This window comes from Streptopelia decaocto (assembly GCF_964273445.1).
Source record: "Streptopelia decaocto genome assembly, chromosome: 2".
NCBI lineage: Eukaryota > Metazoa > Chordata > Aves > Columbiformes > Columbidae > Streptopelia > Streptopelia decaocto.
Window position 1 is genome coordinate 126,681,620 of NC_138655.1, and position 17,923 is coordinate 126,699,542.

The 17,923-nt window shown below is 41.1% G+C and overlaps 1 protein-coding gene across 1 annotated transcript in view; it reads left to right on the top strand.

The window, feature by feature from the left end:
• Positions 1-3,764: 3,764 nt before the first annotated feature.
• The window catches only part of COLQ (collagen like tail subunit of asymmetric acetylcholinesterase), a gene marked incomplete at its 5' end in the record, with an annotated part of 42,473 nt that continues 28,314 nt past the window's right edge, over positions 3,765-17,923 (top strand). The window contains 4 exons of the mRNA XM_082044600.1: positions 3,765-4,005; positions 6,614-6,715; positions 13,659-13,771; positions 15,571-15,663. Coding sequence (XP_081900726.1) covers positions 3,765-4,005; positions 6,614-6,715; positions 13,659-13,771; positions 15,571-15,663 — 549 coding nt within the window. The remainder of the gene's footprint in view (positions 4,006-6,613; positions 6,716-13,658; positions 13,772-15,570; positions 15,664-17,923) is intronic.

Genomic DNA, 17,923 nt, shown 5'->3' on the forward strand with positions numbered 1-17,923 from the left:
CAAACATTTCCAGAGGTGAATCTTTTGGTAAAATCTTGACATTTTAACTTTTGAGCATTTTTTTCCAGCATCTAATTTTTTCCAGGTTTCTAGTGTGACAATTGTCCCCTGGTTACCTTTTAATCAGGCAACTGAACATTTGTCTTATATACTTAGGGCTTGTCATGATAAACTTTGCAGGAACTGCGCCTTTCCCTCTGAAGGGCAGTTTGCCAAGAGAACTAATGGCACTTACTTAATCTGTAGTCATCTTGGTCAAAGAAGAAAGAGGACAAATTACTATATTCACTGAAAATAGCCAAATTCTAAAAAGTAACAGACAGTGAAATAAGATAGACTGAATTAAAAAAATGAATTCAGTTATCCCAAGTGTTGCAATACTGGAAAGGGATTTTAGAAAGCATCATGGTTATGCTAAGCATGTCCTTTAAGGACAGAAATATATAAGGCAGATATGATTGTTCCCATCAAACTATTACACTTAGAAAAATTTTGTAAATATGTTTGCAAAGTCTCGAAAGGAACAGTCAAGGCTGTTTAACTAGAATTGTGGAAATCCATCACTCAGTAGGAGTTAACACCCAGAGGGACTTGTCGTCATCTGTGCCAATGAGTACTTTACTCAAATGAAAAATAATAATATATATATATCCGTAATTAATCCAAAAGATTTCCATGTTTGTCTTGGGAGTAACAATTAACAGTGGGCGAAGAAAATCATTTCTGTCTGGAAGAGAGGAAGAAGTGATGGTTTTCATGCTAAGGGAGTACCTCTGCTTTTCCTGGAAACCACTGTCAGATCCCAGGCAGAAAGGAGGATCCCCGTGCTAGTTATTTTTGAGGCCAGAAGTTTATTTGCAAAGCCCTGCCAGTTAGAATAAGGCACAAAAACACCAAGCTTTTTTACAGGTGACATGGGCACATGCTGCTTTTCAGAGAGTCAGGGGTTTGTTTTCTTCCCACAGTGCTGCGTGTGACTGTCACCACCCCGGAGCTGAGAGCATTTCACTCGCCCCGTCATGGCACACGTATTGTTTCTTACACCTGTTGCACCTTGTCAGTAAACTCTTTGCAGTCCTCCGATGTCTGGCACTACCAGTGATACTGTCATTTTCACTTAAATCCTAAATAAGAACGTGTTCTGCAGTTTGCAAAGCTTTTGTGGCATCCCTCAGCCTGAGATGCACGCTGTGAATGAATGTAACGCTTGTAACTGCCAGTGATAAATAGATGTTAAGCCACTGCTCATCTTTCTCATTAAGGCAATTAGTGACCTGTAGAAGTTGATCGATCAGGGTTTTTATCCATCTCGACGCCAGTGTCTGGTTGCCTGCACTGAAGGATCCTGTTTATAGCCCGGTTCATAATTTCTCCCTTTCCTACTCATCATTATTATTATCCAAAGTGCCTTTTTGCTTCTGCTAGCAAAACCAGAATCCCCCATGCCCCAGGTTTAGCAGCTAATGTCCACAATAGGGGCAACTGATCCAGTGCAGGAGTTAAATATAACTGTGTCTAGTGTAAGGAGAAGATTTAATGGGAAATGGTTGGCATTCTTGCTTCCTAAAGGCACGGGGGGGCTGCAGGGGGGGGAAGAGAGAGAGAGAGAGAGACGTACACAGACAGACACAAACAGACAGACACACACACACATCCCACAGTGAGGGAAGAGGCAGAGAGGGAGCGAGGGGAGGGAGAGAGAGAGATATCCCCAAAGCAGCGCTGCGCCTCCGAGCTGGAACCTGCCTGGGCGCAGGCAGCATGTTGGTCCTCAGCCCGCGGGTCTGGGGATCTTACCTGCAGCTCTTCTTCTGCTTTGCTTTCTCTCAGACTGCAAACGTTGGCAATGTCTTCTCAGTTTCAGCAGGTAAAATGCTTTAAGTCTTGTTACTTTTCCTTGCTTGGAGCTCTCTGCACTCTGATTCTTGCACTTTCTGGTGATTGGGAATGCAGGAGAAAAAAATATATATATAAAAAAACCAAAAACAAACAACCAACTTCAAACTGCAGATCTCGGTGGAAGGATTTCACATTGCAGACCTGTTCTGCCACTTGCTGGAACATTTTGTTCCTAGGTTGTTTTTCTTTCTGCTTTATAATTTCTGGATTTAAAGCCCTCCCTTCTCTCGGAGAAATAATAGACAAGATCCTCAGCTGCTCAAAAATGCTTTTTTTCCATTGGCTTCTATGGTGCTGTGCTAATTCATGGATCTGGCCCAATTAGTATATTACTTGCATGTCTGCATGTTTCTTTCTATTTTGGATGAGCTTAGGTAGATTACAGCAAGGGAAGGAAAATGAATCTCAATGTATATCTGCTTCTATAAATAAAGCCCTGACCTCAATGAGCACTGCTGGAGTCCAACTGGATGTTAGCAGAATAAACATCATCTGGCTCTGGCTATGACACTAACAAATACTCAGATGTCTTACATAGCAAACAAGAGGCTGCTGCATGGAAAATCCCTGCTAGGCAAAGGCAAAATGAATTAGTTGCCAGCTGAGCCAGGGCACTGGAAATCCCACTTAACAGGCTTTACAGTTTCATCAGCAAGATTTTCCTATAGCCATGTTCTGTGCAGAAGGGAAAGTTGACAAGAGCTCTGACTCCATCTCATATCTGAGGAACTTTTACCAGTTTATGGCAAATTAACTCTCTCTCACCTTCTCTCTGTTATTCTGTATCTGTCAATAGAGATGCTTCTAACTAGAATCATGCACTCCTTCAGTGTCAAATTTGAGATGGTTCGACTGAAATTTGTAGGTTCAGGTCAGCTGTACCTACAGGTCATCCCCATGTCTTTCACATGAAGACAGTGACCAATTTTAGATCACAATAAAGGTGCACATTTTAGGACTGTACATAAAATCAACCTTAGACATGACTCTAAAGACATGTGGCCTTTCCCTCTCTAATGTCTCTGGTGTGACCACAGACCCAGATGTTGTACATTCAAGGAATTTAAGAGAGAAGGGTGATCAGGAGGGTAGCTTGTATGAGGTGACAAATTTCTGTACTAAATAACAGTATGTACAGGTTCTTCTAAGGGGTTTTTTAAAATCTTTTAAAGTTTGCAGAGCTAGTATTCTGTATTTCATTCCCAATGGTTTGAACAGTCCATTCATTTAAAAATACTTTTAGTCAAATAATAAGATTCTGTGGGCTCCAAGAGTAATTCAGATACCTTTTGGGGAAAAGCCGTATAGCATTTAATAACACAGCCTTTACAGTTCTCTAGTCATTTCAGATAGCTTTTGAGATAACATCTAGAAAAGCCTAATGTTCGAATAAGTACATCTTTTGAAAGACAATTTAATCCATTCTTTAGAATCTCCTAATGATTTTTTTTTTTTCTCCAGAACATTATAGGATGCTAAAAAGCATTTACATTTCTGTTCAGTTTGGTGCACTTTTTCCATGGTGTTGACATTATTTAATGCTAAGGTACAGAAATCTTCAAGATCCTGATATATTCCAAAGTGCTGTGCAAAAACATGTGAGTTATTAGACCTCAAAAACTGTTTTGAAGAGCTTTACATTTATTTGACGCTGGTAGTTGCCACCCAGACAGAAAAAGAATGTCGAGTTTCCATCACCTGCATGGCCTGGCCTTTCTCCTGTGGCACATGCTTGTGTGTCTAGAGAACCCATTTAAACTGTCCTCCTGAAAAATAACAGTTCAATTAATAACGTTTCCCTTTAGAATAGGAAAGACTTATCATCTCTGCTGAAAATGTGGTGGAAGAGGCAAATATGAAGGAAAATGACGGACTCTGTTATTCACAGTAGAATATTTTTCCATAGCGCAGGCCCGGGTGCTTCCTTGCAAGAGACCCCCAGGACTCTCTGGGCAGAGATTACAGCTGACCACAGCCCCTTCATCCTCCATCCCCACAGGCCAACAGCTTCTGAGTTTAGGCTCGGAGAAGGTGTGAACCTGATCCAGAAATCTGGTTCCCAATGGGGCAATCTGGGCAAATTGCCACTCCACGGACCACTCTGTGGTAAGGCCCTACTCCATGTTCCTCTGGCCAAGCCGCTGAAAATCATCTTTGTACCCAGCAAGCTCTTAGGAAGGCTTCTGTCACAAATAGATTGTAAATGTTTGCTTGATGATACGTGGAAAAAATAACATCTGGCAGATGATTCAGTTGTAATCCCACAACCGCAGGGCTGGATTAAGAGACATACTTTGGGGACCTGTTACATACCTTTGTGCCATTATTACTTGCTAATTGGGATGAAAAATGACACAACAAAAAATTTCTTTAGTGCTTTGATTGCATCTGCATTTTAAGAGACATTTCCTAAGGAAAAAGCAAGAAGTTCTCTTATTTTCTCATAGAAATAACACAGTGGGTATAGACGGTGAATTAATTCAATTTAAATTCTAGGCTATTTTAATGGTTTCTCAAATGTTCTGTGGCTGTCAGCTGAGTCACTTCTTTGTATCTGGCACCAGGATGTAATTTCACATTTAAAGAATGGATTTCAGCACTATACTTGCAAATTCTAAAACTAATCACATTTAACAGTGAGGATGTTCTTAAGTGACAACTTGTCTTTCCTACAGTTGCGAAAATGCATTTGGATGTTTTCCAGGTATGTCTGAAAACTTCTGGGCTAAAAGTACTTTTTCTTCTGTCCTCACACATCTTTACGTTGCAACAGGTCACAAATAAAGAGGTTTACAGGTCACAAAGCAGTAACTTGAATGCCGAAATAAACACCTGGTACAGGGGGAAAGTGTTTGTAGACTAATTGGGGAAAGAAGAATAATCTGGGTCTTTGTTTGTTTTGCTGCTAACTCCTCCTTATAGACCCATCAACCTCGAGCAATGCACATCCTTGTTTCTGGAAGTATTTTGAATGACGTGTCAGCTCCAAAGTGTTAAATTTCCTGGTGCTGAAGCATCATTTCTGGAGGAAATGCTTCAGGAATAATATTACAGGAGCTCAAGCATGTGGCTGTGGTTCCACGTGGCAGTGAAGAACCTCAGGGTGGGTGGCTTGGTCCTCCTGGAGGCAGCAGGTTTCTTTTCAGGGTAACCTGTCATATCCCACCCTGATGCCATTGTGTTTCAGGTGTCCTTTGTAACTATTTTTTGGAGCTCTGCTCTACTGAGATTCCTGCACTGTGTACTTGAGGAGGTTGAACTCATGTGATGAAAACTAGGCATGAGTTTTTATACTCATTTTTAGTAAGGTTACATGAACCACTCTGCACCTTCTTACAATCAGCCTGAAGGTTTGTTTTGGAAGCCACCTTCCAAATTCAGGTAGTAGAAAGAGTGTCTTCCTCTCCCCCTCAGTCCTCCCTCTCCCCCATTCTACTTATCCAGGCCTGGTTTCTGAAGTTTTGCAGAGAGATAGGAACGTATTCAAATTACTAGCAACAACTGGAGAAGATCAATATCTTGATGCTTCTTCTGAACCAAAACTCTTGGACTGGAAGAAAAATGACATTGTGATATGGTGTGATTACTATTTCTTTAAGTAAATGGGTCTTTAAAATAAACAGTTAGATCAAAGAAGCACCTGGTTTTACTTTATCTATAGTTTCTCCCATGGTAGATATGACCTGTGAGAATCCCAAATGGGGTTTCCTGCTCAGGACAATGCAGATAATACTCAAGGATGAAATTACCTAAGGATTCATAAACCCTTCTCTGGTGGCATATGGTGCAACACCTGTGCTGAGCAGAGCAGCCATGCTGATGCACAGTCTGTCCGCAACCTTGTGCTTGCACCCAGCTTTGCATTGGGAAGGTCAAGGGGAAGACCAGTGCAAGCTCCAGCAGCAAAGGACCCCCAGGAGGTCCTGTGAAATTAGCAGTAGATCAATGAGTAGAAGCCCACTTGATCCTGCAGATGAGGTACAAGGAAAGGACACCAGAGGCAGTTCAAGAGGTCGTGGCATTTGCTTTGCAGCAGTAAATAAAAGTCAGAAGAGGACAGAGCCCTAGTGAGGTAGAAGGAATTGTAACAAGGCTCCTTTAGTACAGCTCTGGGTCTTGCATACAGGAGGGAAAATGGGCTTATGACCTGCTTGTGACATTACTGGATGACAAGACACTCAGCTCATCAGAAAAGGTTCAGTGACTATAATGCAAATGAAGGGAAAGTGTTCAATTAAATGCTGCTTAAGGTGAATATAATGAACATCCATTCACTCCAGAAAATGGATGTCAAAGGACCACGTGGTCCCCTCATGTTCCCCCCTTTTTAATATAAAGGTCAACTCATTTGGCTTCATGTGGTAAGCTGATGGGGGCAGAGGCATCCTGAAATACAGAAGCCAGGCTTGATACCTGGACTCCTGAAGTGCAGGAAGCTGGGACTACACTGGTGGCCAGTTCAGGTTTTTTTCTGGGACAACATTTGTGTTACTTGTAAGGCAGGTGTCCAACTTCAGGCTGTAGAAGCTCCTTTGGAAATACAACCCAAGCAAAGCCAGTATTTTTCAGGGAGTTGTTTTGTGGTGAACAGGTGCTCCTGCCGTCAGGGACACAAGCCAGTACAGGAGCCGAAGCAGTGGTTCCTTGACTTTCCAGAGAAGGAAGTAGCAACCAATCTGAAGGTTTTTCTATAACCTGTGAATCTTTCTGACAGGCAGTAACCAGTCCCGAAGGGAACCTCAGCTGAAAGCAATGCTGCAACAGGTATGGAGATCCCAAGTGGTTCGAGAAAGCTCGTCCATGCTGCATGGTTGCTGTGACTGTGCATAGCACTATCTGTTGTCCATAGGTATTGGACATGCTGGTGAACACTGGATTTTTATTGTGACCAGAGTGGGAGATGGAGGCTTAAATTCCAACACAGCAATGCAAGCTGCCTAAAATTCAGGTATTTCTAGTGAAAGTAAGGGAATTCCACTGACAAACAATCCAAAGTGCTGTAAAACAAACTTATGCCCTATGTACTTGTAGGCAGTGTCTGTAGGCCTCTGCTCCTATTACAGACAGTTTATTTGTCGGTTTCTCAGTATTATAAAATCCCTGCACAGGGAGGAAACAGGCTGTGATTTTGCATTTTAGCCTTATTGTTTTTTAAAGCTTGTTCATATGGGACACAGAGGCTTCTCATGGATGAGCTGTATTGGATCAGGAGCACCAGTAGCATTATTGAAGCAAGAGAAATGGCTAGTTCTGGTTAAAACTACTGAAAAATATAATTTGTGTTTATAGAGAAGGAAGATTTTTGTCAGGATAGGCCGTGTATCCCTGCAGTCTTTAACTCTTGGTGCTAGGATACTGTGATTGCAAAATCAGGGGGCACATTCAGCTGTAATGCAGCATAGGACTGAGCCAGAAAACCTATTTCATATTGTTAGGTAGAAGATAACTGGGAAAGCCCATCAGTTATAGTGGGCATTCTTTGAGGAAGACCAAAAATCAGAGAGAGAGAGAAAAAACCAAACGAAAACCAAACCAAAACCAACCAACCAAAACCCCACAAGAATTAACAGAGCCCAACCTATATGTTCTCTTTCTTCCTTTCTCCTCTCCAAGGAACCACCACTTCAATGGGAAGGAAATTGGGGGTGGGGGTGCGCTTCCTGTAGTCACATGAATGTAATGGTGAAAGTGCATTTGGGATAAGAAAATCAATATAGGAAGAATGCAGAAAAGGGCTGAGACAGTGGGCGAAGAAGAAAAGAAGCTGTTAACCGTTTTGCCTAGGAACAAGAAAGTGTGTGTGTATGTATAAATGCATGTGCCCAAGGAATGCACACAAATAAAGGGAGATGCTTTGTCTAAGGAAGGCAGTGCTCCAATTTCAGTTTTCTTCTACCCAGGGAAAAGTGTCAAGGGATTTTTTTTTTTTAGCTTCTTGAAACTACAAAGGTAACAGCTTTTTACCATACCAAATCAATACAGAGTTATTTTTTGTGAAAGGTAGGAGAATAAAGTCAGCTGGGCTGTGAATCTGTTGCAATCAAGGGAGTCATGAAGACTTAGTTTAGTCCATGGTAGCAAAGTTTCAAAGCGGAATTTGAAGGCATTTCTCCGGAGTCTTTCTGAGCATACGGCAACACTCACAGTCTCATAGGGATTGTCTGGGACTGTGTGAGCATACGGTGGAGCAACATCAAAGTCAAGTACACTTTTGATCCATGCCGACACTAGCAGATTATGATCTTGCAGTTGTAGAAGGACGGCACTGGTGTCTTTCTGCTTTGTTGCTACTGATCTCACAGATAAAGGGTGAGAGGACTGTGTGGCAGTGAATCATATGCAGAAGTCTTTCGGAGTTGACACAGCAGCCATCTTGCATTAATCTTCAGGGTTTCAGGCTCTTCTATAAGTTGTAGTAGGTTCTTAGGCTTTAATAGTTAGAGTATTTCTAGTGTTGTACTGGTGGGATGAGCAGTTGGGTTTTGTAATCCAGTTCATAAAATGTCTGAGCTAAGATACTGTGATTTACCAGACTAGAACTCTGTTTCTGGTGTTGTAATTGAATCTCCCATGGCTTTGGGGAATTTGCTTAACTTCTCTGTGCCTCAGTCTCTCATCCAATGAAGGGGGGCACATAGAGTTGTAAACATCATTTAGAAGTATCTAGAGCTCTGGACCTCTGCAAATAGAAGGAAAATTGCACAAAATAGCCCTGTTTGGGCTACTGGGATTTATAAGCCTTGGGTTTATTTTATAAACCCATAGTATAACCCACTGAAGTATTCCACACTTCAGATGTTTTGTTCGTGTTCTTGTGAAACCGGAGTGCAAAGCCAACCCAAGTAAATGTTCCTTTCTCTTTCTGTACTGATCTCAGAATTTTCCTTCTGCAATCAATCAGAGAGAACAGTATATGATTTTTTGGCAAATGTGTTGCCCTCATACATGCACCCACACACAGATTAAATGTCTGAAGTATTTGCACAGAGGGAGCAAAAGACCTTTCCTTCGTACAGAAATCTTGCATGCCCCTTTGCTTTCCTGCATCTTGCCATTTCTGCAGCGTTTTCTAAGGCTGATCTGCAAAGATGCTGTCACCTACCACTCACCAGCTGGGCTGCCAAGGGCTCACCTGGGGCCTCACTGTCTGTGAGCAGGTGGGAGGCACCAGGGGATGCTGGGGAACGTGGGCTGAATATTAGATGGGGACGGAGGACAGGGCGTCATTGCTTCTCTGGCCCGGTGAACACTGAGATTCGCCACCCAGGCAGAGTGCCAGGGTTCGTGCTATTGTCAAGCTTTCTGAATGTTGACTGATTTTAAATACCGTTATTTATTTATTTATTTATTATGATAGCTTTGAGTATGTGCCAGCTGGTCAAGCACACATTGCTGCTGCCACAGCCTGTAGCTACTTTGAGGATTAGATACAGTGTATTTTCAAATTATTTTTTGGTTTGTTTGTTTGTTTTGTTGGCTGAAAATAAAATTGCAAGTTTTCAGCTGGAGTTTTTAATTTTCTGTCAGTAGGATGGGGAGTTAATTTCTGATCAGCTTTCCTCCGTTCCTTAAAGACTCCGAAGACCCATTTCAACCAGGAGGAAACCAGAAAGGGGGAAGAGCTGCAGTCCTGTGTCTTATCATAACTCCCACAGGAGCTTCATGGGTCACCACCTCCTCTGCACAGGCACCATTACCTAAGCTGTAGGGCTTGATATATTTATTTGGCATATTTATATTAGCTGGTTTATAGGAAAATATATATTTAGGCCACCAACTATAAGGTCTAAGTTCAAAGGGGTACTAAGAGATGCTGGCCATTCGCCAACCTGACTGTCCAACCCAGCTTCAGACCTGGGCTATATTCCCAAGTCTGCTTGTAGCACATTTTTGAGTCACAAATCTTTGTAAAACAGGAAAAAAAAACCTGTTTATCATCAGTGCTGACACATGTCTTTGGGGCTATAGAGGAGATAGTGATACCTGTATCTGCTCTGTAAATAAAGGATTTTAACTTGTATGACTCTCAAATGGCACCTTTGACAAACTCTTAAACTTTCCTAACTTAAAAGAAAAAAGCACCTTAGTCACCTTGCAATAGATGTCCAGAAAGTACTGGGTGGCGACTGCCTGTGGCACGCTGCTCTTCTTGCAAGGACAGCAAGAGGAGCCTGAATGAACAACAACAAAGCAGATCCAAGTATCAGTTTCAGCTGGACAAGCCCATATTCATTAACTAACTAGCCTGCCCAGCTCGTTTATTATTAATTCTGAGTGCCATCCAAGTGGGAGAAGCACCTGTGACGGGGTGTCAACCATCAGAGGTGTCTGTCTAACAGAGTCCTGTCCATTGCGAGCTGGGTAGGCCACCAGTGCTGCTGTCAGGGTGACAAGCCTTTGGATGGCAGCTCAGCTTCCCGTCAGGACTTGCTGGATGAATGTGGTCACAAATAGGAAGGGAAACACACATAAAGTATCTTTTTCCCTTCTTGTCTTTTCCTCCTAACAGCTGGCCTACAGATTTGTACCTTTAGGATAAAAGTCACTTTTATGGTTTACTTATGAATTTATTTTTTTTTTTAATAAAATCCTGTAAATCTAAGCTGAACTCAGAATAGCACTTCCATTGCTGCTGAGGAGGAGTTTGTAGGGTTGAAGGTCACCTCTAGGAGCAGCTCTAGGAGGGCTAAGAGACCCATGTGCTTCACCGTGAGGGACTCAGACTGGGTGAGGACCTCTCGCTGCCCCTGTATTGGACCATCTTGGATCAGGGTTGCCAACTTCTAGCTACAGTCAGACGCAAGCAGTTAAGCAGCAACTTATCTAAAAGATGTTGTTTTCCAAAGCAATCACTGGCAGTGTACCCATAGATTTATACAGTCACTGTCTTGAATTAGATTACTATATAGACTGGACCATAAAAGTAATTCAAGTTTGAAAATGATAAAGACTTTCTATTTTAAAGCCGACTGTTAAAATTTTAATGTTTGCTGAAAATAGTTGCCACTTAGATAAGTCCTATAAGCAGATTTTTGGTTTTGTCTTCCTTCTCTTGTTGAATACATTCTTCAGTTTTGAAGCTGTTGAAAGAGCAGTTTCTATACGAGATATGTAAATGCACGCTCTGTGTAGTCAGGGTCTTCACATTTCACAGAAAACTATGACAGTCCTAATCTTGGGCTGAGATTTTTTCCACTGATGGGGACTGGAGTATTCCGAAGCTGTGTTTAGCAAACAAAGGTAACCCGAAGCCCCAAAATATCCATTGCATTTGCGGAGAGCCTGTAATCCTGTCAAGGTAACCTTTTTGTGATATACAAAACAAGCCAATACTGTAATAGTTGTGCATCTTGGATCCAAAGTTCCAAAATCCATGTTGATGAGATGGATTTTATTGGAAGACCAAATTATAGCAATTCTACCTGTAGTCACTCTGTGTGTCACTTATTTTTTTGTTCCCTCTTCCATTGTATCTACCTGCCGTACCTGAGTGTGAGGGGTCCTTGGGTCCAGGATCAGCTTTTTCTTAAATATTTGCTTTACAAGTACATCTTCCAGAACACAGCCATGATTAATGATGGAACTCCTGGAGTATTACCTACCTACATCATTATACAATTGATATCTATTCTATATAATAGTAATAATAATTAGATACTTTTTTCCTTGTTTTCGCATTGACATCAGTTTATACTGTCACTGTTTATACCAGCAAACCTAAATTGAATTTCAACCTAACCTGTGGTACCATAGTATTAGAATAAGACTATAAAGACTGAAATCAATGGCTATTTTGCTATCAACTTGGTTAGCTGTAGTGTTTTTCACAATCAGACCTGTTCCACAGAATTTCAGACTTCACTGCCAAAAAAGAAAAATCCCAATATTTTGTAACTCAGGACTTGACTTTACTCATGAGGACATGATAAGTATCCTGTTAAAACTATAGATGTACACCTACATTTAAGCTTATCTTCACAAAATATTTAAAGAACACTTTAACAGATATTTTTTTTCATTTGGAAGTAGCAGTACAACTGCAGTGCGTGGTAGCAATCTCTTAGCAACTAAGCTGCATTGGGCCAGCTTTGATATTCTTATTCTGCTGAATGATAATAATCCTGTTGAAAATTAGCTAAATCATGGAATAAGGTAATACTAAGAAACAGTGATAAATGTGGCTGAAAAAAAAAAAATCACATTTTATAATCTGTTAAATTAAAAGCTGTCCGTTGCTTTAAACAATGCAATTTAGTCCCACTGCAATATGTTCAAATACAATCCTGAAATGAAACTAACCAAAGAAATGTGTGTGGTTAAAATTGAAGACCTTAGTTACAGCTACATTGGAGTGACTAAATCCAGGATAAGCCGATATAGAACTTAACTCTACAAATCTTTGAATTTTATGGCTTGTGCAAACTGGTGAACTCAAACCTTTGCTACTTTTTAAAGAGCACTGGCATTTTCAACATGTATTGAAATGGAACAATACACCTCTAGTTTTTATTATAAGTCTTCTGCCTTTCTCTTAAATTGAAGGTTTTGGTTGAGTTTCAAACTTGTGAGGAAAAGCTGAGATGGAGTCTTCATTATGGATCCTTTCAGATTTTAATTGGCTCGTCTCTCAAAGGTATCATTGCAAATAGCATCTTGATAGAGAAAAAAGTTGGACAACATAAACAACCCCCAAATGCTGCTGAATCGCTTTCCTCTGGGAAGCTGGTTTTTGTGTATTAGGACTGAAGGCAATGATGTCCCCATTAACGTGGGATGGTGGAACTGATTTAATACATTTTTCTGAGACATTTGGAAAACCAGAATTATCTGTATCCCTTTGAAAATCTGCCTTACCTTGAGATGTGACTCATACCCAGCCTGTGATTAATTTGCACACAAATCTAGCAATTTTGTCAGGTTTGTCTGCCTGGAAACTTAATTTGAAGATTTTATATTAATACCGGATCCTTCACCATGAGCTTTTCTTCCTACTGTATTTGGCTCCCTGCCACCCTTCAATTCACAGACACCCATTCCAGCTGTCACTGGCCAGAGGAATCAACTAACAAACACAAATAAATATTTGCTGTCCTTGGCCAAACCTTTGCAGAAGGCCCCCACCCTGATTAGAGAGGTATTACCCAAAGGGTAAATAGATTCAGGAAAAATGACAGTATAAATGCATCATCTTCACATCCTTTATCTGTGAATCTTCAGTCACAGACGCTTATTTTGTTGATGTAGTTTTCCACTTAGAAAAAGGTAAATAAGTTCGCAGACACAACTGAGGTCCTGCAGCAAAGCTATCAGCTAAATCTGGGTTGCAGACTCCTTATTCCTAGTGATGATGTACTAACCAGAAATAAGGCAACCAGGGGAATTATAAGCAGATGTGCTGTGGAGCAAGTTCCCACTCTGTTATCACAGAAATGCCTGTAGCAATTTGGTCCACAGGGAAGGTTGGTGGGCAACAGCAGAGAGTGCTTGATGGTGGAGAGAAATATTTCAATCTATTTTCTAATGTTTTATATCTGAAATTTTTGAACTCAGCCTGTGTCACAGCCATATCAAGAGCTTAAAACTCTGTGTAGCCTTCAGCAGAAGAAGGATCACCTGGTTTCTTAAATCCCTGCTTGGATTACAACGTTAGAATCAATGCACATAGGATGTAGGAAAATATTGTGGAACAAAAATGCCTCTTACTCTGTAAGAAATGTTTGTGGTGTTCAAGACAATGGATGACTGTTTGTATTAAACAGATCTCCCTTGTTTGGAACAGAAGAAACAGCTCAACCGCAGGGCGTGTTGCCTCCTTGGTCCTCCTCCACCACCCATGTTTCCACCACCGTCCTTCAGGCACAGCTGGAGCACTGTAAGTGTGGCCCAGGAGCCTTTCTTTCCTTTTTACATGACTTTTTATGTATAAAAAACACTGAGGCATTCTCTCAAGCGCTGCTTCAAGATGTCACTCAGCAAAAATGTTGACATGGCTCTCTTAGGACAATCGTTCAACATCCTAGACAGGGGCTTGAAGTAAATCTCAAATAGATCAAGGAATGAAACAAGACTGTGTTTGTTCAGGCAGTTAATTCAATTAGCTTAAAATATTTTCCTTACTCTGTTTTGGGAACTTTTTTAGATTAAGGCAATCCTCAACAAAATTAAATGTCAATGCAATAAACCAAGTAAGGACAGAAAGGCAATTTTCCATCCTGCACATCGATTTGCAGGTGTACATTATGTATGTGGCCTGTTTTGCAACACACTTACCTTACCCAGTAGGTGGGATGAGGGTCCCGAAATCATCCTATGGAATCGATTCCCACCATTTCATTTTGTGGAAAGACTTGTTTGAGTTGCTGGTATGGAGTTTTCAATCACCCATTTATGCGCATACCTGCTCTGTATGGTATGTATCCGGATGCATATGTTAACATATGCAACATACAGGATACAATGAGTATATGATATAACAGTTTGTCCAATTACACTTATTCCCAGGGTTTGTAAACTCCAATATGTTTTCCATCCCAACCTTAAGAACTTTTCTACCTACTCAGTGATTTCTCTTTCTTTCTACTATTCATTTGCCATCTACAAATACTGCAATTATTGCTAGTGTTATGTAAATAATGATTAGTAAGGTGTCTTACAAGAACTAACCCAAGAAAAAAATACAGTGTAAAATCCTCCATTTTCTTCCAAGTGATCAGGACTGTGCTATTACCCCAACCCAAAATCTAGTTGCCTCCCTATTCTTCATCCAATCCCCTCCCTGTACTTTGATTTCCACAGAAAGTATACCCAGAGACAAGACCTCCTTAGGAGTGTGGTGTACTCCTTCAGTGAGGATGAGGTTGGGACCTGGGTCCTTCGGATTCCCCAAGCAGCCCAAAGAGTAATCTGGGCAAAAAGTCACCCTCCACATGATCACCCCATAAAAACATGAAATAAAACTAAGTAGTTACCAGGAGGATGTGAGCCATATTAATTCACTACAAGCAGTTTGTGCTTTGGAGTCTCTAGTTGGAGCTTTTCTGGAAAATGGCTTTTCACATGGAAGCTGAAGATCAGTTGTGTTAACCCGGTGTTTCTGGCACAGTATTCATCTGCATTTCCAGGGGAGATTGCTCTTGTCACAGAACATAAATAAGGCAGTTCACTCATGCAAGCCTAATTTTGAAGTCAAAAGATTAGACATTCATTGATCTTTAAAGGCATCAGCTCTGGTCTGTGGTAGATGAATGCCTATGGCTTAGTATCTTCTGGAGCGAAGTTCACACTGCCTATAGCCCCACCAAACAGAGTCTCTATTATTAGAGCAAAGAAACTATTTTTGGAGAGGAGCCACTACTTGCAAAGTGGGATAGAGAGAGCAGGGTCAGGCCTAAGAATAGGCCAGGGTCCCATGCTGGCCTGGGGGGGTGTGTGACAGCCTGTCTGCGACGTGCTGCTGGGAGAAGAGGACGAGGAAACATGGGGCAGGACACTATGCTGAGGTGTTAATGTTCAAGCATCCGTGAAGATAACCTTGTGACAAGCCCTCGGCTTCCCCCTAAGGGAGCAAATAAACTCTCTGGAGGCGGTAGCGTTTGGTGGCTGTTTATTTATGTGTTTCTCCCACAGGCTGCATATGGCTGCATGTTCACTCATATGTTTTATGTCACGTAGAAGCTGCTTGCCCTTGATATGGAAGAGCTGCGTCGGGAGCTCCAGATAATACAGCCTGAATCATTTTGCCCCAAAGGGCCTCCTGGCCCCCAGGTGAGTGATGCATTTGTGATTAAATCACATCGTTCTCTCACTTGCTCCAAGGTCCTTACAAAGCTGTAAAACACCTTCTGCAAATGCTTTTTATCACTTAATAAGCATACCAAGCTCTGGCTTAATTTCATTTTGATATGACTATGCATAAATCATGTAGGCTTTTTACCCTGTGTTCTCATCCCTGCCTTGCATAGTCCAGTAGGTTTCAAGTTCACCTTCCATTTTCATGGAGTTTTACAGTGGGTAGCATCCAGTAAAAATCCCATAGGTACCACCAGTTCCTTCAGAGGCTCTTTATTAGTTTTTTATTTTCTTTAGATTGTGTTGTTCTTTATGTGAGGGAAAGAGCCTGTAGAGTGGATGCACAAGAGACACAAAGAACTTGAATGTTAGTGGACTACATCCCTGAGAAGGCAAACACAGTACAGATCAGAGAGAAGGAGGAGCTTCAGAAGGGCAATGGGATGGGATTCAGGAGACGTGGGATCTCCTAGCTTGACCTGCAACATCTGCCTCTGACTTGCTGAGTAGTCGTGAGTCAGTCCCTTTGAGCTGTCCTTTCATTTTCTACAATTTGTACATTCAGAAATCTTCTGAGGGAGGTCAGAACTCTTCTGAAGAAACAGTCCAACTTTAGGGGCAAGGTTTTTGCAAACATCTCTGTCATGTGCAGAAGATCACCCTTCTGTCTTTCCATTCCAGTTTGTTCTCTTGAAAGAAAAATGAAATTTTTTCATGGAGAGGTACTTCCAGTTTCTCCTGCGGCATAGACGGTCCTTCTGTATGTGCCATGCATGGTGCTTTGGGACAGTGATCTTCCTCCAGGCCTCTGGGTGCTGATTTTATTACAACAGAGCTAAGAGGAGACATGGCACAGGATCTTTGCTGTGACCGAGGCTTTGGCAGCCTGAGAAGTTAACAAGCACCCAAGCATTATTTTAAAAGTATGGACAGTACATCACAGTAAAGGTACAGCTATGTGGCAAAGAGCTTGGCTTTAGTTATTTAGAAGCCAATACTTCAAAAGGTATTTGGAAATAGTCTAGAAGCTGCAGTGTGGAAGCCCCAAAGTCCTGTCTTATGAACCTTGACTTTATTGTTCTGCCATTTTGTCTTTGCTGAGATGCAGGATGAGGCAGATTCCTTTAGCAAGTGAATGATGGGGGGTGGAGAAAAGCGATGGGAAGTGTTTGTCCTGTCCTGTACTGAGAAGGTCTTCTCTGGTTATGAAACAGCCCTGCAGTGTGGCTGGCCACAATCCAGAGTTGCCGTACATGTTGTGTTTGTCTGCATTTGTTGTTATTTCAGTCTTTGCTAGACTATTTTTTTTTAAATCCTATTAAAACTGTCTCTGACTTAAATTGGAAGAACAGTAAAATATTAAATCAATTGTTCTACAATATCCATTGCTATAAATAATATTAATCTTGCAACCAAATGATCTACAATCCCTCCAAGAACATTTTTAAATAGTAGAGTAGGCTGGCAGATATTATCACAATGACAGACAGTAGGGTGCATATAACATGGCTTTGGAATTTTTAATTATAAATTACAGGACTATATCTTGTAACGGGACAATGTTAGAGCCAGCAGTCCTCTGGGCAACACTTTTATGACGGTGTTCACCTGAAAAGAAATGCTACCATTACAAAGAAAAAAAAAAAGAAAAAAATCTAAGAAGTACTACTGAATTCTTCTCTGCTGTAGCTTGCATGGCTTTTAAAGGAGTTGCAGAAGCTCATATTGTTGACTCAGAGCTGAATTTAATACTTTTTAATAAGAAGGAAAATGAGATTTGTAATGACATAACTCAGAGTACAATTCCTCCCATGGGTAACCTAAGGTAAAATGAAGGAAATAAGATAAAATTTGGCTCTGACTCTATTAGAGTACATTCCAATTTACACTATTGAAAACATAAAATAACTCAACTGATGAAAATAGTTGGAGTAATTTACATTTGAGGGTACACTTTAGTCCTATTCTTGTGCAATTTGCATCATGTTTTGGACAGTATAAGACAACCAGGATCCAAACCTGGAGTGGGTGATTGGTGTGGTGAATCTAATGCTCCTCTGATGCAGGCTTATGGGATTTTTTTTTTTTTGCCTTAGTCATTCAAAAATAAAAGGTGGCCTGTGAACTGAAACATTCTAGAAACAAAAATGTGTTTCTTATTTTTTTTCTGAGATGGGGTTCAAGGTCTCCCTGGATTAAGAAGTCTCCTGAAAGGAGAATCAGCCTCACTGTAGAG